Here is a 22,466-nt window from a genome sequence, read left to right on the forward strand (position 1 = left end):
CTAAAAAAATTCTCTAAAGGGCCAACGGTAAATATTTTAGACTTTGCGAGTATAATTTCTGACAATTAATCAACTTTGCTATAATAAGAAAGCAGTCATAGTCTATACCTAAAGGAATGGGCACGTCTGTGACCCAATATAATTTTACTTACACTGAAATTTGAATTTTGTATACTTTTCAGATGCCACAAAATAATATTCTGGGGTTTTTTCCATCTATTAAAAAAAGTAATGTTCATTCTTAGCTTGCTGCAGGCTGTGCAACCTCAAAAGGATGCGGGTTGAGACCCAACTGTGTGGTCAGTTCCTCAAGTATGGGGCAGGAAGCTAGCACTCTTACGGAAAAGGGCCCACGCCTGAGGATTACTGGAACTTGACTCCAGTGGGTAATCATTTTCCCTGATGGACTGGGAGCCCGCCCTCAGCCCTGAGCCCTGGCTGGCTGTGTAACCTTGATCACTCAACAGGTTTCCAGGAATTCAAAAGCCATCACAGCTGCCCTCGCCCCTCTCAGCCAGAACCCACACCCAGTGGTCGCCAGGCGGGGCGCCAGAGAGCGCGCATGCGCTCCACCCGGCCTCGCGGCCAATCGGATCGCAACGCCCGGGGCCGCGCCGACCTCGCGCCCGCATCTGGCAGCCAATCACAGGTCGCAGCGGGCGCGCGTGCGGAGGCGTCGGCGGCGTCGGCGGCGTCGGCGGCGCCTGGGGCCTGAGGAGGCGTCGTCGCCTCGGGCTCTGCCCGGGAGCGACTCCGGCCCGTCCGCCGCCCGCAGTTCCGGGACCGCCGTGGACGGCCACGGTAAGGGTGGGAGCGTGGCGCAGCCCGAGCGTTTTCGGAGGGGAGGTGGGAGGGATTCCGCGGCCGCAGCTCCACAGGTCCGGACACCGCGTTGTCCGAGCGGCCTGTCCCTTTGCCGAGGCCCTCTGAAGGGAGGGTCGGGTAGGCGGCCCTGTCGCCCCAAGACCCCCTCCGCACGGGCCTCCTTCCCTGAGTTCAGCCTCCGCTCCCCGGAGCCCCGCGGGCAACCCCTTCTCCCAGGTCAGAGCAGAGCCCAGCCTCCTGGCAAAGGGCCTGTCATGGCTCCCAGTGCCCCCGCCTGCTCCCGGGCTCCCCGCGCCCCTGGCTCCCCCTCCCCCGGCTTCCCCCTCCCCCTCCTTGGCGGTGGTCTCTTGTGGAGCTAATAGTATTGAAACTGTTAGTCCAGTTCTGTAACCCCAGCCCCGCCCCCATCCGGGACAGCTGTAGGCCTAGACCCTTTTCGGCGTTTCAGGCCTGTTAGAATTCACCTAGTGGTCTCTGCTCCCTGCGCAGCGCCTTGTTTTTCTTGCCTGCTCTGTCCCAGCCTGGCCTCTAACTCAGCGCCTTCTTCCCTAATGAAGTCCCGCGGAGAGCCAGGACCCAGGGTGATGTCGCTGCTTTTGATTTGGGCATTTCTCTGCTGATCTGTTGTCTTTACTGAGTAGGGTAGATGGAGGAACAGGTTTGGGGGAAAGGAGTTCAGTTCCCTTTTGTGGTTAAGTGTGAGATGCTTGGTAAGCAGCCAAATGGCAGTATCACATAGGCAGTGGGGTATAAAAGAGTCCTGGAACGTGGAAGTAACCCTTATCCTTCCCTCTGGTTGCCTCAAGGATGTGACCTCCTCCTGCCTGGAAAATCTCTTGTTTTGAAGTTTCAGTGCACACTGGAGGTAAGATGAGAGAGGTCTTTATCATAAGAACCAAGGTTGTGTTCTTTTTCCTTCACTTTTTCTCTTGTTCTGTCCCGTGCTAACAAGTTACTATTTAGACAGTGTTTCCTGAGCGTGTATGATCTAAGTTTGAATGCATATAAATTCAGGCCACTCATTGATTTAGATAATTCTGGAGTTCTCTAAATTGCTTTCTCTCTGCTTTTTTTTTTTTTTTTTAAAGAGTGGCCCTGAGCTAACATCTGTTGCCAATCTTTTTTCTTTTTTTCTTCTCCCCAACGCACCCCCAGTACATACTTGTATATTCTAGCTGTAGGTCCTTCTGGCTGTGGTATGTGGGACGCCACCTTACCGTGGCTTGATGAGTGGTGCCATGTACACAGCCGAAACCCCACGCCACTGAAGTGGAGCGCCTGAACTTAACCACTCAGCCACAGGGCCAGCCCCTCTAAATTGCTTTCTTAAAAAAGAGGAGGCTGGTGGTGGCATTCTTTTACCAGATCCCTTGAAAGGAAAAAGAAAGAGCAGCATAGATTTTAAGCGATGTGAAGCTGACTTCTTTTACCATGTTGTGAAGCTAAAATGGGCTGATAGCACATACCCTAAAGTTTTGGCTAATGTATAAAAGTATTAAATTGGTTCATTCAGGGTAAATGAGTATTGGTTAAAAACGATTATATGAGGTTAGTTTGTTCATTTCTATACCTTTTCCATGTTTCATGAATTGAATATGATTAGTTAGGGGAGGCCATCTGAATTCATTTCATGCCAGTAGGCAAGATTGTAGGTAAGTTCTATGGCCAGCAGCTTGTGCATTCAGCTCAGTGAGATCCGGTGTATAGTTTATTATCTGTTACTGTGTAACACAGTATCGCAAATCTTAATAGCTTAAAATAACAAATGTTTACTATCTAACAGTTTCTCATGGTCTAGAATCCAGGAGTGGCTTAGCCAGGTGGTCCTGGATCAGAGTCTCTCATGAGGTTCTAGTTTAGCTTTTGGCTGGATCAGTAGTGTCTGAAGACTTGAGTTTTGTTGGATGGTCTTTGTCTAAGCTCAGTCACTTAGCTGTTAGCAAGGGGCCTCGGTTCCTCACTCTGGGCCTCTCCATGGGGCTGCTCATGTCATGGCAGCAGGCTTCCCCCAGAATGAGTGATTCAAGAGAGAGCTTGCACCCAAGATGAAGTGCTGAGTCTTTTTCAGAAGTTACATACCATTACTTCTGCTGTATTTGTTTAGTCCCACAGGCCAACCCTGTGATGATAGTGTGGGAAAGGGCTGCACAAGCATGTGAGTATCAGGAGGTGGGATTCATTTGGGGCCTTCTTGAAGGCTGGCTACCACACCCATTTAGCCACCTTTCCCACCCTTCTCCATATGCTCTCAGGCGTTTGTTCTATTACTTTGGGTGAATTATTTGTGTCCAGGCTAAGGCCAAAATCTCTCCTTGCCTTCTACATTCAAGCAGTTCTTGTTTATTAAGGATATTGTTCCAGGAAGTCTTCTCTTTGTCCTGGATTAAGTTTTTTATTTCTCTGGATCCTTCCCATCAGCAAACAGAGTGATTGCAATGTCATCTTTCATTAAAAATTCATCTTATGATTGTACGTACCCCTTCTGTGTATTTTATTTCATACTTACTTGTCATTACAGGAAAATTTCTCCAGAGTTGTCTGTATTTGCTGTCTCTAATTCTGTTGTCTTTTAAATCCAGTCTTGTCAAGGTTACCAATAAATTACTCAATGCTTAATCCAATGGTTAATTTTTATTTGATTTGATTTATTGGCAGCAGTTATCAGAGTAGTTCATTTCTTCCTCCCTGAAAATAATTTTTCATTTGGATTACAGGATGCTTCTCTTTCTTGGTTCTTGTCTTACCTCCCCCTTCTCTCCCCCATGGCTATAACTTAACTTTTCCCTCTTCATATCCTTTTCTAGTTCCTTCTTGTCTCCCTGACCTATAATCAAAGGAATGCCTCAGGGCTTGGATCTCAGACTTCTTTCCCTAGGTGATCTCATCTAGTCTTGTGTTTTAAGTAAGACTACCTGCTGAAGACTCCAAAGTTTGTATACTTAGCCTAGAACTTCATCTGAGCTCTGGTCTCATGTGTTTACCTGCTCAGCATCACCCCTTGTATTTCATCCTCCTCTCCTTCACATCCCGAATCCAATCCACAAAAAATCTGTGGTTCTTCAAGATTTTGATCTAGATTCTGACCCCTTCTTAGTACCTCCGTTTTTTCCACCCTATCTGGTAATGCCATCATCTTTTGTCTGTATTATTTTAGTAGCCTCTTAAACTTGTCTTCCTGCTTCCAGTATTACCCTCTGAAGTCTATTTCTCCACTCAGCAGTCGAGTGATCCTGTTGAAATGAAAGTCAGATCATATCACTACTCACTTGAAACCTCCCAGTGATCTCTCATCACACTCAAAGTAAAAACTACAGAACTTAGAATGGCCTGCATCGCCCTACCAGAATCTTGACTCTCCTCCACCACCGTGAGCTCATTCTTTAATCTTATTCCCAACTTTTCTCCCTTTCCATTGGCTTGCCTATGTTAGGCTCTTCACCAGTCCTTAAATGTGTTAAGCACGCTCTAGTCTCAGAACCTTTGTGTTTGCTGTTCCCTCTGCTAGAGTATTCTTCCCCAAATATCCATAACCTGCCATGCAAATAACCTGCCTCCACACTACCTGGCCCATTTCCTGCTTTATTTTCTCTCTAGCATTCAAAACCATTTGAAATTATACAAATATATATATAGATATTTTATTATATCATATAATAACAATTTATATATATATGTATTTTTAAAAATTTTTTTTCTTTTTATCCCTACTGGAATGTCACTTAGCTCCCTGAAGAAAAGGTCTTTGGATCTCTGCTGTATCCCCAGTAACTAGATCAGTTATGTGGTAGGCTCACCAGACTTTCATTGACTGAATGGTTTAATGCTCAGATTCCTCGCAAAGTGCACTTTGATGCTCCTCCCTCCCTCTTTCTCTGTGATTAGGAGACTGTCAAGACTGTGCAAACTCTTATCATTTCACTCCTGTGTCGTTTCTCTGTTTCTTAGTCTTTTGTGGACAGCGATATGTTCTACTTGACTGATTCAATACATTTTATGGTTATAGTTCACCCAAAATAGTGAACATCAAAACATTACCAAATTTGTGTGTATGACCACACATAGAACCTCTTATGATGATCTTTCCATAGAGTAACATATTTTTCCTGATTTTTTTCTTTTTCTTGTTTTCTTTGTTTTAGTGAGAAAGATTGGCCATGAGCTATCGTCTTTTACCAACCTTCCTCTTTTTGCTTGAGGAAGATTGTCACAGACCTAACACCTGTGCCAGTCTTCCTCAACTTTGTATGTGGGACACCGCCACAGCATGGCTTGATGAGTGGTGTGTAGGTCCATGCCCAGGATATGAACCTGTAAACCCCAGGCTGCTGAAGTGGAACATGTGAACTTAACCACCAAGCCACCAAGCCAGCCCTCTCCCTAATTTCTTTAAAAAAAAAAAAACAAAGAAATTCCTCCCACCTCCCTTTTTTTGTGACCCAGGAGTTCTAACATGGCAATATTATCTTGGGGTCAATTTGATGTGTCAGAAAAATAATAGTGACTTTCATCTTTTGGCTTCTTAACAATAAATGTGGATGCAAGCTATTTTAACCTTACCTTTTGTAAGCTTCTTATACATGTAAACTACAAATATTCCTAGATCCATTCCTCATTCCTTTCCTTAAATATATAAATTAGTCAGTCATTTGAATAACACTGAATAATACAATTCTGAGAGTTTAGCTTAGGCATTACTATTATATACATTTGAAAACAAAATATGAATGCTCTGAAGAAGTCACCAGGATTTTTCTCCTGGGGGCTTCCCAGTAACAGGGAGATAGAAGTTATGCAGAGATTCATTGCAGGGCCCATCTGGCCTGCCTGGAATATGCTGTCACCACTTTTACAACCTCTCGATTCCTTATAATTAGGCTGATTAATTTATCGCTCAATTTGGGGTATTTTTAAGAGTGAAAAGTGGCACTATTAATAAATAATAAGGACCCCGGGTTAAACTGGAATTGTCTTGGTCAAATCAGGATATTTAGCACTCCTACTTATAATTAATTTGGTTTTCCAAATCCTTAGTATCAGAGAAGTGTCCACTCTGCAGGAAGATCTCCTTCCATCCCTGGAAATGTATGCCTCCCACTATAAATTTGCTAATTGACCGCCTGATAGTACCTTAACTGTCTTTGTTGGCTAGATCAGTTTGCATTGTTACCATAATTCTAATTACCTGACTCTTGTTACATAAATGGACTCTGCTTAGGGACTTTGGAAATTTAGTGTCAGTTGTTGGGATGTGGGGGTCACACCAGCCAGTTGCTAAGCATTTTTTTTCTTTAATTGAGGCATAATTCACATACCGTAAAATTCTCTCTTTGGAGTATAAAACTGAATGATTTTGTAGTATATTCACATAGTTGTACAACCTTTACCACTATCTAATTTGAGAACATTTCATCAACCCTCAAACCCTGTATCCATTAGCAGTCACTCCCTGTGTCAGTTTCCTTTGGTTACTGTAACACATTACCACAAGCTTGGTGCCTTAAAACTTCAAAAGTTTATTCCCTCTCAGATCTGGAGGCCAGAAGTTCAAAATCAGTATCACTGGACCTAAATCAAGGTGTTGGCAGGGCCACACTCCCCCTGACACTCTAGGGGGAGAATCCATTCCTTGCCTTGTGCAGCTTGTGGTCATGGCTGGCATTCCTTGGCTTGTGACCACATCACTCTAGTCTTTTCACATTGCTTTTTCCTAGTGTATGTGTGAAATCTTCCTCAGCCTCTCTTATAAGGACATTTGTGATGGCATTTAGGGCCCGCTTGTATAATCCAGGATTATCTCCCCATCTCCAGATCCTCAACTTAATCACATCTACAGAGGCCTTTTTTTCCAAATCAGGTGACATATACATGTTTCAGGGATTAGGATCTGATGTGTTTCAACCTAGTACACTCCCCATTCCTTTTTTTTGCCCAGCGCATGGCAACCACTAGTTCCTGTCTGTCTCTATGGATTTACCTATTCTAGACATTTTATATAAGAGGAATCATACAAAATGTGGCCTTTTGTCTGGCTTTATTCACTTACCATATTTTCAAGGTTCATCCAGGTCATACATGTATAGCAGTACTTTATTTTTGTGGCTGAATAATATTCCATCGTGTGGCTGTACCGCAGTTTGTTTATCCATTCATCAGTTAACGCACATTTGCATTGTTTGCACTTTGTGACTATTGTGAATAATGCTGCTGTGAACATTGCTGTGGAAGTTTTTGTGTGGACTTACATTTTCAATTCTTTGGGGTATGTAGATAGTGAAATTGCTGGGTCTATGGTGACTATATTGAATTTTTGAGGTACTACCAAACTTTTTCGCAGTGGCTGCACCATTTTACAGCAATTTCACCAGCAGTATGTGAGGATTCAGGTTTCTCCACATCCTCTGCAATACTTGTTGTTATTCCTCTTTTTGATTGTAGCCAACCTAGTGGGTGTGAAGTAGTATCACATTGTGATTTTAATTTACATTTCCCTCATGACTAATCCTAGTTGAGCAGTATTTCTTGTGCTTGTTGCCTATATGTATATGTTCTTTGGAGAAATATCTATGCAAATCCTTGACCCATTTTTTTAAATGAATTTTTTTATTGTGGTAAGCCGTAAAATTTACTATTTTCACCATTTTTAGATGTGAAGTATATTCACATTGTTTTGAAACAGATCTCTAGAACTTTTTATCTTACAAAATTGAAACTCTTACCTATCTGTTAAACAACAAACTCCCCTTTTCCCTCTCCACCTAGACCCTAGTATCCACCATTCTGTTTTCTGTTTTTTTTCTATTGCTTTGGCTACTTTATATACTTCATATAAGTGGAATCCTACAGTATTTGTCTTTTTGTGACTGGTTTATTTCATTTAGCATAATGTTCTCAAGATTCATGCATGTTGTAGCCTGTGACAGGATTTCCTTTTTATAGCTGAAGAATGTTCCATTGTATGCATATATCACAATTTTTAAATTCATCCATCAGTTGATGGACATTTGGGTTGCTTCCACCTCTTGGTTATTGTGAATAGTGCCACTGTGAACATGGGTGTGCAAATATCTCTTCAAGACCCTACTTTGCTATCTTTTGGATATCTATCCAGAGGTGAGACTGCTGGATCATATGGTAGTTCTATTTTTAATTTTTTGAGGAACCTCTGTAGTGTTTTCCATAGCAGTTGCACCGTTTTACAATCCATCTACAGCACCCAAGGGTTCCGATTTATCCACATCCTTGCCAACGGTTATTTTTTGTTCATAGTAGCCATCCGAATGGGTGTGATATGATATATCATTGTGGTTTTGATTCATATTTCCCTGATGATTAGTATGTTGAGCATCTTTTCATATACTTTTGGTCATTTGTATATCATCTTTGGAGAAATTGTCTATTCAAGTCTTTTGTTCATTTTATTCTTCTGTTATAAGAGGTCTTGATATATTCTGGATACAAGTCCCTTATCACATATATGATTTCCAAATACTTTCTCCCATTCTGTGGATTGTATTTTTACCTTTATGATGGTGTCCTTTGAAAGACGAAAGTTTTTAATTTGGTGGAATCCTGTTTGTTTTTTGTCATTTACTCTTTTAGTGTCTTATCCAAGAAACCATTTACTCTTTTTTTCTTACGTTTAGTTCTGCAGTCCGTTTTCAGTTGCTTTGTATATGGTGTGAGCAGGGGTCCAGCTTCCTTCTTTTGCATGTGGATATCAAGTTGTTCCAGCAAAATTTGTTGACAAGACTTACCTGTTCCCCACTGAATTATTTTGGTAATCTTGCTGAAAATCAATTGATCGTTAGGGTATAGGTTTATTTCTGGACTCTGAATTTTATTTCATTGATCTATGTTTCTGTCCTTATGTCAGTACCACATTCTTGACTCCTGGAGCTTTGTAGTAAGTTTTGAAATCAGAAAGTGTGAATCTTTCAGTTTTGTTTTGGTTATACTGAGTCCCTTGTATTTCTGTATGAGTTTCAATTTCTGTGAAAAAGCCAGCTGGAATTTTGATACATCATTTTGGGAGTCTTGCCATTTTAACAATATTAAATCTTCTGATAGATGAACATGGGATGTCTTTACATTTATTTAAATTTTCTTTAATTGCTTCAACAGTGTATTCAATATAGTTCAGTGTTTTCAGTATAAAAGTCTTGCATTTCTTTTGCTAAATTTATTCCTAAGTATTTTGTTCTTTTTAATGATAGTGTAAGTTCAATAGTTCACTTAATTTCATTTTCACAGTGTTTATTGCTAGTATATAGAAATAGGATTTTTTTTATGTTGATCTTGTATTCTGCAACCTTGTTGAATTTGTTTGTTAGTTCTAATACTTGTTTGTGGATTCTTTAGGATCTTCTGTATACAAAATCATGTCCTCTCTGTATAGTTCTGCTTCTTTCTTTGTGTCCAATCCAAATACTTTTTTACCTGATCACCCTGGTTATAAGAACCTCCAGTATAATGCTGAATCAAAGTGGTGGAAGTGGATATCTTTGTCTTGTTTCTGATCTTAGAGGGAAAGCTTTCAGTCTTTCATGATTAAGTATGATGCTACTGTGGGTCTTTTTCCGATGCCCTCTGTTTGATTGAGATGGTTCCCTTCTGTTCCTAATTGTTTAGTGTTTTTTTTTTTTTAATCATGAAAGGATGTTAGATTTTGTCAGATGCTTTTTCTGTAGGCAGATGTATTTTGTCCTTTATTCCATTAACATGGTGTAATGTTGATTGATTTTCATATAATGAACCAACTTTGCATATCTTACATAAATCCCACTTGGTCACGGTGTATAATCCTTTTTATACATTGTTGGGTTTTGTTTGCCAGTATTTTGTTGAGGATTTTTGCCTCTGCATTCATAAAAGATATTGGTTTATAGTTTTCTTTTCTGTGTGTTTGTTACGTGTTTGTCTGGTTTCAGTATCAAAGTAATACTGGCCTCATAGAACGAGCTGGAAAGTTTTCTCTCCTCTTATAATTTTTGGAAGAGTTGATAAAGAATTGGTGTTAATTACTCGTTAATCATTTTGACAGAATTCACCAGGGTAGTCATCTGATCTTGGGTTTCTCTTTTGGGATTGTTTTTTTATTACTAATTTAATCTCTTTATTTGTTTTGGATCTATTCATATTTTCTGTTTTTTTTTTCTTGAGTCGGTTTGGTAGTTTATGTCTTTCTAGGAATTTGTCCCTTTCATCTAGTTTATCTAATTTGTTGGAATAGAATTAGTATTCCCTTCAATTTTTTTTTATTTCTATATGTTTGGTAGTAATATCCCTTCTTTATTTTTTAAAATAATATATTTAGGGGCCAGCTTGGTGGTGCAGCGGATAAGTTCGCACATTCTGCTTCGGCAGCCTGGGGTTTGCCAGTTCGGATCCCGGGTGTGGACATGGCAGTGCTTGGCAAGTCATGCTGTGGCAGGACGTGTGCCACATATAAAGTAGAGGAAGATGGGCATGGCTGTTAGTTCAGGGCTAGTCTTCCTCAGTTGAAAAAAAAAAAGAGGAAGATTTGCAGCAGATGTTAGCTCAGGGCTAATCTTCCTCAAAAAAAAAAATATATATATATATTTAGGTGAAATTCACATAGCAAAATCAGTCATTTAAAAGTGAATAATTCACTGGTATTTAGAGCATTCATGATGTTGTACAGCTGCTGCCTCTTGCTAGTTCCACAACATCTTCCTCATTCCAAAGTAAAACCCTTTACCCATTAAGCAGTTTCTCTGCATTTCCCCACCCCTCTCCCTTGGCAGCCACCAACCTGTGTTTAGATTCTATGAATTTAAGTATTCTGGATATTTCCTTTAGATGAAGACATACAATATTTGACATTTTCTGTCTTGCTTCTTTCACTTTGCATGTTTTCAGGGTTTATCCAGGTTGTAGCATATATCAGTACTGATGCAAATAATGCTGCAGTGAACATGGAGGTGCTTTCATTCATTTTATGGTTGGATAATATTCCAGTGTATGTATGTACCACAGTTTGTTTATCCATTCATCCATTGGACATTTATTTCCACCTTTAGGTTATTGTGAATAGTGCTGCATAAATATGCATGTACATTACATGTGTTGTTTGAGTACCTGTTTTCAGTTATTTTGGATGTATTACCTAGAAGTGGATTTGTGCGGCCATAGCATAATTCTGTGTTTAAGTTTTTAAACAACTGCCGAACTGTTTTCCACAAAAATCCACTGATTTTTGCAAGCTTTTTTGTTAACTTCAGGATCTGAAAAACTTGATTTTGAGAATTTTTTTTCTGGTTTTCTCTTTGCTTTTCTAAAGGAGTGGATGGATATTTGGAGTTCTTTGTTCCAACATTCCTTCTGACCTCACCTTGTTGCTGGCATTTAACAAATTGACACTGTCATGGTTTTTTTAGTCGTCTGTTTTGTTGTCCTGCACAATGCCTCTTTAAATCGTTCACCTCTTGCCTGATACTTCCACACCCTTTCCAAACACTCAGCCTTAGTGAAAGAACTTGCCTCTGAACTAACAGGCCAGTTTTATGTTGAACTGCCACCCTGCTCATATCTCCTTTGTGGATTCTTCTATGATGCTGCTCTTGGGAGGAAAGGAAGGAAAAGGGAAACTGGCTGAATTTCATTCTTTTCTGGGAGAAGATCCCATGTAGGACTCGAACCATACTTTCCTGAGAAAAGGATTCCCCAAATTATCAGTTCCCATGATGAGATCTGGCCATAGTCATTCTCCTGAATCCCGGGATTGCAGGGCTCTCACATTTGCTCTAACAGTACACTTTGGTGGCTCCCAGGCTTGAAGAAAATTGGCTGTTTCTCAGGTTTGAACATTTCCTACCACTTCCCTCAGCCCACCTTACTTTGTTGAGTTTATTTCTAACTCGTTCTAGATAATTGTTTTCCTTTAATAATAAATATTGGAGTGCTTAGTGTGTACCAGGACTGCTCTAGGCACTTGGGAGAAATCAGTGAACAAAACAGACAAAAACAAACAAAACAAACTGAAAAATAAAACAGAACTTCTCCAGTGGAAAGAACTGACAGTCCAGTGGGGGAATAAAGGTAGTACATAGAGTAAATGCATGCATTCTCTTTATGTATTTATTATGTGGAAGGTGATAGAAGAAAAGGTGATGTTATGAAATTAGGAAAAATATAATAGAGCAGAGTCAAATGTTGGGTAGGTAGGTGTGTTGTAATTTTGGATAGGATAGTCAGAGTAAGTTAGTAAGGTTGGGTTTGACGTGGACTTGAAGGACATAGAAGTGTTAGCCCTGGGGATAACTGTGAGAAAAGAGTTTCAGTTGTAGACTCGGAGGGAGCAGCAAGGAAGCCACTGTAGCTGGATTGGAGTTAGTGACTGTATCGTAGTGGGAGAAGAGTTCAGAGAGCAAGAGTGGGAATGGTTGTGAGAGTCTCTTGTAAAACCTCGATTTTTCTCTTGGTCCATTCTGTGGAAATAGTCATGTCTTTTGACAAAGAATGACCTTGGTTTAAAAGTTGTTCCCCTCCTAGACTCTTAGGCCAGGTTAGACCCTATTTTTGCACTCCTCTACCACCCTGAGCTTATTTATGAAAAAATATTTGTTAAAAAATATGTTTGAAAATATTATTTTTGTTTTAATTAGTTGCCCTTGGATGGAATGCAAATGTTTACTGCAGTTTTAAGCATCCCTTAAAGCTCACATTTTCCCCAAGGATCTGTTTTTAATGGGCATTAAATTCTAAAGTAGCAAATATGTGGGGTTAATGCAGGAGAGGGGAGGAAGAGTAGTGGGGAAGGACACCAGTGCTGTGAGTAGGGAGAGAGTGAGGGAGTTGGGACAGGAATTTAGAGGAGTGGTAGTGGGCTGAAAAGAGTCAAGGGCAAGGGAAGATGGTGAGGATGGGTACCAAAGGAGTCCTGGTGGCTAATTTCGGGAAGTTACTCGAGAGGGCTGGCCTGGTGGCGTACTAGTGTTCAGTTTGGTATGCTCCGCTTCAGCGGCCCAGATTTGCAGGTTCAAATCCTGGGTGGACCTACATTACCTGTCATCCATGCTGTGGTGGTGACCTGCATCCAAAATAGAGGAAGATTGGCACAGATGTTAGCTCAGGGTGAATCTTCCTCAGTAGAAAAAAACAAAAAAAAAAGAACTGATGCTTGAAAAAAAGCTGGTGTGTGGCTATAGCAAAGACCTTTAAATGGGCGTTTGTTTAAATGCACAGGAATAACCTGGGATGCAGGTCATCCCCCACTGTTGTCTCAGCGATCTTTGGACAGAAACCTGTTTGGCTGCTCTCACAGCTCTTGAGAACTTCCCTGGTGGGGATTATGAAGTGATTTTTCAGGACTGATTCCTTAGATCTAGTAGGTCTTGGCATGTCTAGCCTCTCCACCCCAGTGTCTCAAGATTCTGTTAAATTGTAGAAAATAAGGACATGGGAGGAGAAGTGATAAGAAAACTCCCACAGTCTAATGTTACTCTTGTTACAAATGGACGGCTCATTAACATACTTGCTTTATATCTGATTTTTTTTCTACTCATTTTTCATGTTGAGTGATTGGTTGGATGGAAAGTTAATCAGTATGATAAACAGCTAAAAATCTTACCAAGATCAGTTGGGTCAAAGTTCAGCAGTGTTATTCCAATAACCCAGTTTGTTTTTATTTTTGTTAAACAACAGGAATTTATTTCTCATAGTTTTGGAGGCTGGAAAGTCCAAGCTGAAGGTGCCAGCTGATTTGGTTTCCCAGTGAGGGTTCTCTTCCTGGCTTGCAGGCAGCCACCCTCTTGCTGTGTCCTCACATAGGGCATGATTAGGGGGTGGTATAGGGAGGAAGCAAGATCTCTAATATCTCTTCTTGACACTAATCCCATCTTAAGAGCCCCACCCTTGTGACCTTATCTAAACCAGATTACTTCCCAAAGGCCCCATCTCCAACTACCATCACATTGGGAGATAGGGCTTCAACAGACAGATTTTGGGAGGACACAGTTTAGTCCATAGCATAACCTAAAATGTATTCTCTAGAATTGGAGGGATCATTTAACATTTAGGAATAGAGGAGTCATACAATTACAGTGGTGTTTTAAGATTCATATAGTGGTGTCATGCATATATTTTGAAGAACGGAGAGACAAGACAACAATTTGGAGTGTAGTACAGATGTACAAACATGAAGTAACTGTCCTACACCTAGAAGTTGGGGGGAGGTGCTTTAACAGGAATGGAAATGAAAGGTAGTTAGAATGACTAATGCTCTGAAAAGTTATTTAGAATCACTTATAAGTGTCTGTGACTAATTTGATGGGAGGTTTGTACAGCTTTTATAAGATAGGAGAATAAAAACAAATCCAATGAGGCTCTTTGATCCTTAGAGACTAAGTAGTCAATAGCACCGTCATCGGAAATAGGCATGCATTAAGTCAGAGTTCTCATGGTAAGAACACAGAACTAGAATTCAAGAATCATGCATTTTGATGCTAAGACTGTCTCCAGACCCTACATGTACCTTTAGGTAAATCATAAACTTTTCTAGGCTTTAAAAATCCATCCTTAGGTAATTCTGATGGTCATATTAGTTGTCAAATTAGGATTTATATTTTATTTTCAAAATTTTTTATTTTTAAATTTTATTCTGGTTTTTATGATTTCAGGGAGATTATTAATAATTTTGATGTAGAGTTATTTCTTTAGAGAGGATAGAGCATACATGCAGAATTACCTAGAAGGTAGTTACTAGAAATGTGAAAGTGAGCTTGAGAAGAAGGTTGGATTAGGGGAGAAATTCTCCCATAGAACTTTCCCTCCCCCCAGAGGAAGATTTGCCCTAAGCTAACATCAGTTGCCAATCTTGCTCCTTTTTTCTTCTTTCCCTTCCCCTAAAGCCCCAGTACATAGCTGTGTATAGTTGTAAGTTCTTCTTGTTCTTCTGTGTGAGCTGCTGCCACAGCCTGGCTACTGACAGACGAGTGGTGTGTTTCCATGCTCAGGAACTGAACCCAGGCCGCCAAAGCAGAGTGCACGAAAACTTTCACTGCTACTATAACCACTAGGCCATCAGGACTGGCTCCCATAGAACATTTTTTTTTTTTGGTTTAAAAAATTTTTTTTAGGTATGCTTTTTGGTGAGGAAGATTGGCCTTGAGCTAACATCTGTTGCCAATTTTCCTCTTTTCTTTTTCCTCCCCAAACCCCCAGTACATAGTTGTATATCCTGGTTGTAAGTCTTTCTAGGTCTTCCATGTGGGATGCTGCCACAGCATGGCTTGATGAGCAATGTCTAGGTGAGCAATGTCTAGGTCTGTGCCCAGGATCTGAACCAGCAAATCCCAGGCCACCTAAGTGGATCATGCAAACTTAACCGCTACACCACTGGGCCAGCCCCACATAGTACATTTTTGATTGCGACGTCTAGACGATTGCTACTGGTGTCTAGTGGGCGGAGTCCAGCAGTGCTGCTAAACATCTTAAATGCACCTGATAGCCTCCTACAACAAAGAATTTTCTGATCCAAAAATGTCAGTAGTGCTTAGGTTGAGAAACACTGGACTTAAGTGGCATCATCCTGGAGTTAGGTGACTGAAGTTATATACAGACAGACCAAACCAATTTTCATTGACTCCAAAGAGCACTGTTTTCAGATTTGCCTCGTATGTTTTCTTGCATTACCTATCTCCTAATTATCTACTTGATCTTAGTTTTAAGAAGGTTGTAAGTCACTGTTCATGATGCACTAAACTGTATGCTTCATGCATTCACTGTTTTCTACCCAGTACTTAGTAGTGTTGGACCAGTGTTGGGCAGCAAAATATAGTTGTAGAATAAGTGAAGAAAAGAATAAATAATTTTATTATGCTTAATGTTATATTTATTTTTAAAATTACTTCCAAGTTGGTACACACATTTTCAGGATTAAATACCTATATGTTCCAAAATTATATACTGATATGCTAATTAAATTGAGAGGTGCATGACATGTATTTGATGCCAGTTTAATTTTTATAGATTGGATTATGCTGACTTGAAGGGTCCACATTGGGCTACAGTGAATTCTGATGTTATGTTTTCATAAATTGGTAAGTTATGAACAGGATTTTAAACTGCTTACATTTTGCTAGCCTAAAACCAATGTGTTCAAACTACTAGTAGTGACCCATTGATGTGTCATCATTGATTTTGTGGGTCATGATCAATTTAAGAAAAATGAAATAGGACGTATTAGAATACACATTCCATGTAGTAAAGGCAATTATTATTTATATGTGTTAGTGTAGTGAGACTCCACATAAATTTTTTTTGTTGTTTTGTTTTTTTACTGTGGGTTAAAAAAAAAAAGTTTGTAAAAGTTAGCAGCTTTAAGTCTTTTATTTTGACCTACAGGATTTCTGACATAGACAAGGTTCTCATTAAGTTAATAGAAAATGTGCAATTAAAGGAGTGCAATGTACTCTACAAATGAAGGTTCTTATTACTGGGAGCCATTGTTTATTCATTTAACGGATTCTATACTTGGGTTCCTATGCTGTGCCAGGCGCTGCTCTTTGTGCTGAGGATACAGCAGTGAACAAAAGACAGTTCTTGTCCTTTGGAGTTTACATTTTACTGAATAGAGAATGGGAAAGAAGATAAATAAAGTTTATAATATGTTAGATGGTGCTTTAAGGTCTTGAAGGTGAAAGAGAAGGGAAGAGAGATTGGGGATGTGAATTTAGAGGTTGGTTGGAGTATTTGAGAACCTCTCTGAGAAGAATACTTGGAACAGAGCCTCAGAGGTGTGAGGAGCCAGCCGTGCAAGTATCTGTATGATGAGCAGTCGTGTTAGAGGGACAGCAAATACAAGGGCCCCAAGCAGGGTCAAGTGTTTAGTGTGTTCCAGAAATAGAAAGGAGGTTAGTGTGGTTAGAGTGAAGTAGATGAGGGAGAGGAGTATGAGATAACTGCAGGGCAGTATGTAGGGTTGGAATTGTGGCCTTATAGGCATTGGAAGGACTTGGCCTTTTACTGAGTGAACTAGAAAGCCATTGGAGGAGTTTGAGCTGAGCAGTGATATAATGTGATTTGTTTTAACAGAATCACTCTGCATGCCTTGTGGAGAAGAGACTGAGGTGGATTGAGGGAGGAAGCACTGTTGGATTTAAGTTCCATGGGGAAGTGAGGATTGGAAGGAGAAATTTAGGAGACATCAGCGAAGGCTTATAATTAAGGCCTTGAGTTGGGTGAGATTATCAAGGGAGTTCATTCCCAGTTTGCTAGGCATGTGCTAAGCACTTGACATTGAATGACGCTATTTGTTAACTAGTGTAGGTACACTCTCGTCTTTGAATTTGGTACTTTTCTATATTAGTATTTGTGAAATTAGTGTCTATGAATCAATTGAGATATGTACAACGTAGATGTTCTTTCAGTTCTACCATAAAACAAGCTGCCATTGAATAGGTGGTGCTTTTTAAAGAGCTATTACCTTAAGGCTAAGAAAGAAGAACTTTTGCCTTTGATACAGAAAAACATTTAAAAGTTAGAAGCTTGCCAAAGAAGAAGCTGGTGTGTGACCGACTTAGAATTCCAGCTTAATCTTCTCTAACTCCAAAACCCATGTTTCTAAACACTGCACAGTGGTGCCTTTGTAAAAATACTTGTCCTTTACGTATGATTTCGCCTAATGATTAGTTGGAGTTTTTTCTTTTCTTTTCTTTTTTATCAGCAGAGATCATAGTCAGCATTGGGCAAAGCTATGATTCTAGAGTCCCATACACTTGTAATTGTATGTTTTAAGCTATCATTTATCCTTTTTGAGCCTTAGTGTCTTTATCTGTAAAATAGGGATGTTTATAACTACCTTAGAGTTTTAGAGAGAATTAAGATAATGCATTTTTCTGTACTTACTGATGCGTAGTGTGTTTGTACTTAGGTGGCAGTTCATATAAAGGAAGCAGTGGGACTTGTGGCCTTCAAGAATTAAAAAAAATTAAAAAATGGAACAACCATGTACGTTATGTAAGGAAGAACAAGAGCCAGAACCACAGAAGAGCATAGAAGAAACCAAACAAGTAGATGATGAAGATGCTGAGCTGATCTTTGTTGGGGTGGAACATGAAGATGCTGAACTGATCTTTGTTGGGGTGACTTCAAATTCAAAACCAGTGGTTTCAAACATTTTGAACAGAGTCACCCCAGGTTCATGTTCAAGGAGAAAAAAGTATGGTCACCTTAGAAAAGATACTGCTCACAAATTGCAGCCTGTAAGTCATGTGACCCCTACATCAGAAACAGTGACTGTCTTGCCACTTTCAGAATCTGAATCTAGATCAACAGATAGTCCTGTTATTATTGAGCCTTTGTCTAAACCTAATTATAAAAATAATTCACCACAAGTCGTGCCTAATAGCTCTTCAGAGTTATGTTCTCCTTTGATTACCTTCGCAAGTTCGTTGCAGCATCAGGTAGGAGCAGCACTTTCTGTAGGAGGTATGAATAAAAGTCTTTGCGTATCAAAGCGGCATTCCACTTCTGAAGTAAACAGCATAAATTCCAAAAGGCCTAAACTCAGTGATGGAATCATAGGGGGACATTCTTCAGCCTCGTCCCCGTCAGGTATCTTTCATACAATTACTACTCAGCAAAGCACACCCTCAAATGGTGTTCATACCTCATTAAGCCATGTTCAGGATGGAGCACCTTTTTCAACAGCTTTTCCAAAGGATAATGTCCTTTTCAAGCCTGTAAATCCCGTTAGGGAAAATAGACTGGAAGAAACACACTTTTTGAGTCTCGCAAGTGAAAACAAGACTGTTGATCCCAAGAAAGGAAATCTGATTGTGTTACTTCAGGACTTTTACTACGGACAACATAAAGGAGACGAGCAGCCAGAACAGAAGACTCACACAACTTTTAAATGCCTCAGCTGCTTAAAAGTTCTAAAAAATGTCAAGTTTATGAATCATATGAAGCACCATTTGGAACTTGAGAAGCAGAAGGGTGACAGCTGGGAAAACCACACCACCTGCCAGCATTGCCATCGGCAGTTTCCCACTCCCTTCCAGCTGCAATGTCACATCGAAAGTGTGCACACTACCCAGGAGCCCTCCACTGTCTGTAAAATTTGTGAATTGTCATTTGAAACAGATCAGGTTCTCTTACAGCACATGAAGGACAATCATAAGCCTGGCGAAATGCCCTATGTGTGCCAAGTTTGCAATTACAGATCGTCGGCCTTTGCTGATGTGGAAACACATTTCAGAACATGCCATGAAAACACTAAGAATTTGCTTTGTCCGTTTTGTCTCAAAATTTTCAAAACTGCAACACCATACATGTGTCATTATAGAGGACACTGGGAAAAGAGTGTTCACCAGTGTTCCAAGTGCCGGCTACAGTTTTTGACTTTCAAAGAAAAAATGGAGCACAAGACCCAATGTCATCAAATGTTTAAGAAGCCTAAGCAACTGGAAGGATTGCCTCCTGATACAAAAGTTGTTATTCAAGTGTCACTGGGACCTCTTCAACCAGGATCAGTGAAAGTAGCATCTGTTACTGTGAGCACATCTGATTCTGAACCATCACCCTCCAGGTCTAAAAGTAGAAGTTCAAAAAACCTCCGTTAATTCTAGTTTCAGTAAATCTAAAGCAAGTATTTCAATCAGAGTCAGCAAACCCATAAAAACAAAAAAATACAAACCATACGTTATTCATTAGCATCAAAAATAGTGAAACCAACGGATCATTTATGAGTTTTTTTAAAATTCGTGAAACACTAGAATATTTTTTTCAATATGAATTGTTTCGATATGAATGATATGAAATGAATTTTGAGCTGTTATTTAAGAATATATTACCTGATTTATGAATTTTGAGCTATTTAAAAATATATCACCTGATTTTTATGTGACCATCTGGCTTAACACGTAAAAGCTGTGTGTGTGTGAGTGTGTGTGGAGAGAGAAAGAATGGAAACCTATTTATTATTTTGCTGTTTCATGTCACTTGAAAGCTCTTCTATGTATAGAATCCGTAGAGTTTTTTAAGTACTTTATTTTCAACTTTTTCCATGCCTTGAAGATTTCAATATCAGCTCTAGTCAGACTGGAATAGCATTGCTATGGCATGGTCCTGTTTGCTGCTAAACTCCCAGAAGTGCCTCATTTGTGTTGGTGTAGAATAACCTGGCTCTGAAAGCTGTGGCATGAATGGGAACCAGACTGGGAGGTTAGTCAATGTAGAGCGGTGGCTTCTTGTCTCATATGAGGGAGAGGCACATATTCACTCCAGTCTCGGAGCCAAGGCAGAAGGAATACTGTCTCCAGAGTGTCTTTACCTAGCCCAAGAACATCCAAAGAAGCAAAACCATTAAAATAAAATGCTTATGTTTGGCGAGGGGCCCTTTCAGACACCAATCAACCACGGTGTATCATTGGCTTCACATGGAGAAGCAGAGGTAATTAATATAATGGGGCTGATGCCAGTGCACCTCCTGTTGAGTGATCCAAAGAGGAATTCAGTTTGTTCCCTCCCCTCTCCCTTCTGACTGGCCTTTAGTCAGAATGAACTAGCCGTATTATCTCTCTTAGCTACAGCAGTAAAGCAAGTAAAGTTTCCCAAGGGAAAGAAGCGCTGACATCCATATTTTGAACTGTCCTGGATCCATAGTTTTAACTGAAAAAGGATAAACAGATGGTATCTGTCCAGTTCATGGACTGGGCTAAATTTAGTTCTCTTACTGTTAAGCAGGAATGGCATTGTCCAGGAAGAGTAGGTACAATGGATAAAAGTAGCCCAGAGTGACTGACTGAAATTAAACCCAGTGTAGGGCTTTTCCTTATATTTTTCCAAGTACATCTATCTTACCCTAATTGAACATGTGAGGTTTGCAATTTTGTATCTTTCCTTGCACATGAATTCATGATGTTTGTAACAGTTACCCTCTTGTTGTGTGTATAATTTTCCATTTTATTAAACTAATACTGAGTTTGAGTCTCACTTGACATACTCTTATGTGCAGGAAACATCCAATTTATTTCAGTAAGTATTAGGTCTTAAGAGTTACTATCTTTCATCTCATCTGTTGAACTACCTAATCTGTGATGATAACTATGGAGGAATTTTTTTTCCCTTGCCATCTCCAAGGCTCTTTCAAAGAACTGTGGAGTACCCTCTGAGTATCGGTTCCTGAACATCAGCGGCCTTGGCTGCTTCTATGAGTTCCCAAGGTTAAGTCTCACTCCCTATTTTCTAGTGCCATGTGTCCTCCACCTTTGAGCCACATACCTTGTAGCCTCTGTGCACCACTCAAGGAATCTGGTATCTTGGCTGTAGACCTAAGCCAGGAGAAATCTCTCCTTTGTTCCCTTGCTTTCTCTTCCTCCTTAAAGGCACCTTATCTCTCTTCACTCCTTTCTCCCCTCCTCAGTCTAGTTAAATTCCCTAAGCTTGCACAAAAAGCTGTGAAGTGAGAGTCATCGAGGGCTTAGCATCTCTTTCAGTATTCAGGAGGAAAGACTACAGACAACAAGGTAGTTGTGAGTATATTGTCCGTGTATTAGATGATTCCTTGAGTGTAGTTTCTGTTGTGTTTATTTGTTCAATGCTTGATTCATTCATTTGCACTTTGAATCTTTTACCAGACTTTTCCAGTTAGTTTGCTTGGGCCAAGGCACTTTGCTAAAATTTAGCCCGAACCCCTTTCTTTAGGTGGAGAGAGAGAATGTGTGTGTGTGTTTTCCACTGGTTCTGGTCTCAGGTGGAAACTTTTTTTGTATAAATAGATCTGTATACTTCTGCATATTTATCTCCCTTATTCCGTTTCTATAGTAAAAATATGAAATGTTGTGGTTTTGTGTTTTTGTGGTTGCTTATTATCATCAACACTGTTATTGTTGTTTGCTGTTTCGCTAATGTATGCTCCTAAGGAGTGCAAATTGTTATTTATTGCCAACTACAGGTTCCAGTGATATGACCCCCTGTCTACCTCCTCTCTCTTCCGTTTTCTGCTGTTCTGCTGTATCATTTTCCTGCTGTTGCACTATTTTTGACACACTGGCCTTGCTTTTCATCAAGCAAATCACATTTCTTCCTGATCAAATGACTTTGCAACTGCACCTCTCTTTCTTAGAATGCTCTTCTCCTAGGCCTGCATGGCTTGCTACCTCGCTTACTGACACTTCCTTTGGTTTATTGAACTTCATGAGTATTTTTAACATGACACTGATAATGAAATCTCCACTCCCTCTCCTTTTTTTGCTCCCTCCTCAAAAGCACTTTAAGTCTCCCCATTCCTTTCTCCCCCTTTCCAATCTAGTTAAATTTCCTAGCTTGTCACAAAAAGCTGGGAAGAGAGAATCATCAAGGGCTTTGCATCTCCCTTATGAGCTAGCTTGAGTTAATTTCTGTGCCTGCAACCAAAAGAAAATTAATATAGTGAATTGAGTTCTTTCAGGAGCTTTCTCTGTTTTTCTATTGATACCTCTCTATTTTTTAAAGCAATGTCACTTTGTTTTGTTTACAAATATATTGAATATCTGTCAAGATTACTATTTTGTTATTGCCCTTGTGAATTCCCTTGTCTATTTTGCTTGCTTGTTCTTTCAGATGAAATTTATTATTTTATTAATGTTGCCAAAAACTGTAAGTAAAATAGCAATTATAGTAATAAAATGTTTTTTGAA

At 40.0% G+C, this 22,466-nt stretch overlaps 2 protein-coding genes across 4 annotated transcripts in view; both read left to right on the forward strand.

Moving 5' to 3' along the window:
* Nucleotides 1-1,184, forward strand: part of LOC124227186 (zinc finger protein 280A-like) — a 28,831-nt gene extending 27,647 nt beyond the window's left edge. Inside the window, 1 exon segment of the mRNA XM_046641045.1 lies at nucleotides 468-1,184. Within this exon segment, the coding sequence (XP_046497001.1) occupies nucleotides 468-1,184 (717 nt within the window).
* ZNF280B (zinc finger protein 280B) lies at nucleotides 669-22,435 on the forward strand. Of its 3 annotated transcripts, XM_046639966.1 has the most exons (4): nucleotides 669-801; nucleotides 1,632-1,690; nucleotides 15,814-15,884; nucleotides 17,717-22,435. In XM_046639966.1, the coding sequence occupies exon 4, from the start codon at nucleotides 17,781-17,783 to the stop codon at nucleotides 19,407-19,409; it is 1,629 nt and encodes a 542-aa protein (XP_046495922.1). In that variant the 5' UTR covers nucleotides 669-801; nucleotides 1,632-1,690; nucleotides 15,814-15,884; nucleotides 17,717-17,780; the 3' UTR covers nucleotides 19,410-22,435. The 3 variants fall into 3 exon arrangements, with proteins under 3 accessions (XP_046495922.1, XP_046495921.1, XP_046495923.1); XM_046639965.1 differs by lacking the exon at nucleotides 15,814-15,884; XM_046639967.1 differs by lacking the exons at nucleotides 1,632-1,690; nucleotides 15,814-15,884 and having other exon boundaries at nucleotides 682-801.
* Nucleotides 22,436-22,466: the final 31 nt, after the last annotated feature.

The sequence above is a fragment of the Equus quagga genome, chromosome 15 (genome assembly GCF_021613505.1).
Source record: "Equus quagga isolate Etosha38 chromosome 15, UCLA_HA_Equagga_1.0, whole genome shotgun sequence".
NCBI classification, from domain to species: domain Eukaryota; kingdom Metazoa; phylum Chordata; class Mammalia; order Perissodactyla; family Equidae; genus Equus; species Equus quagga.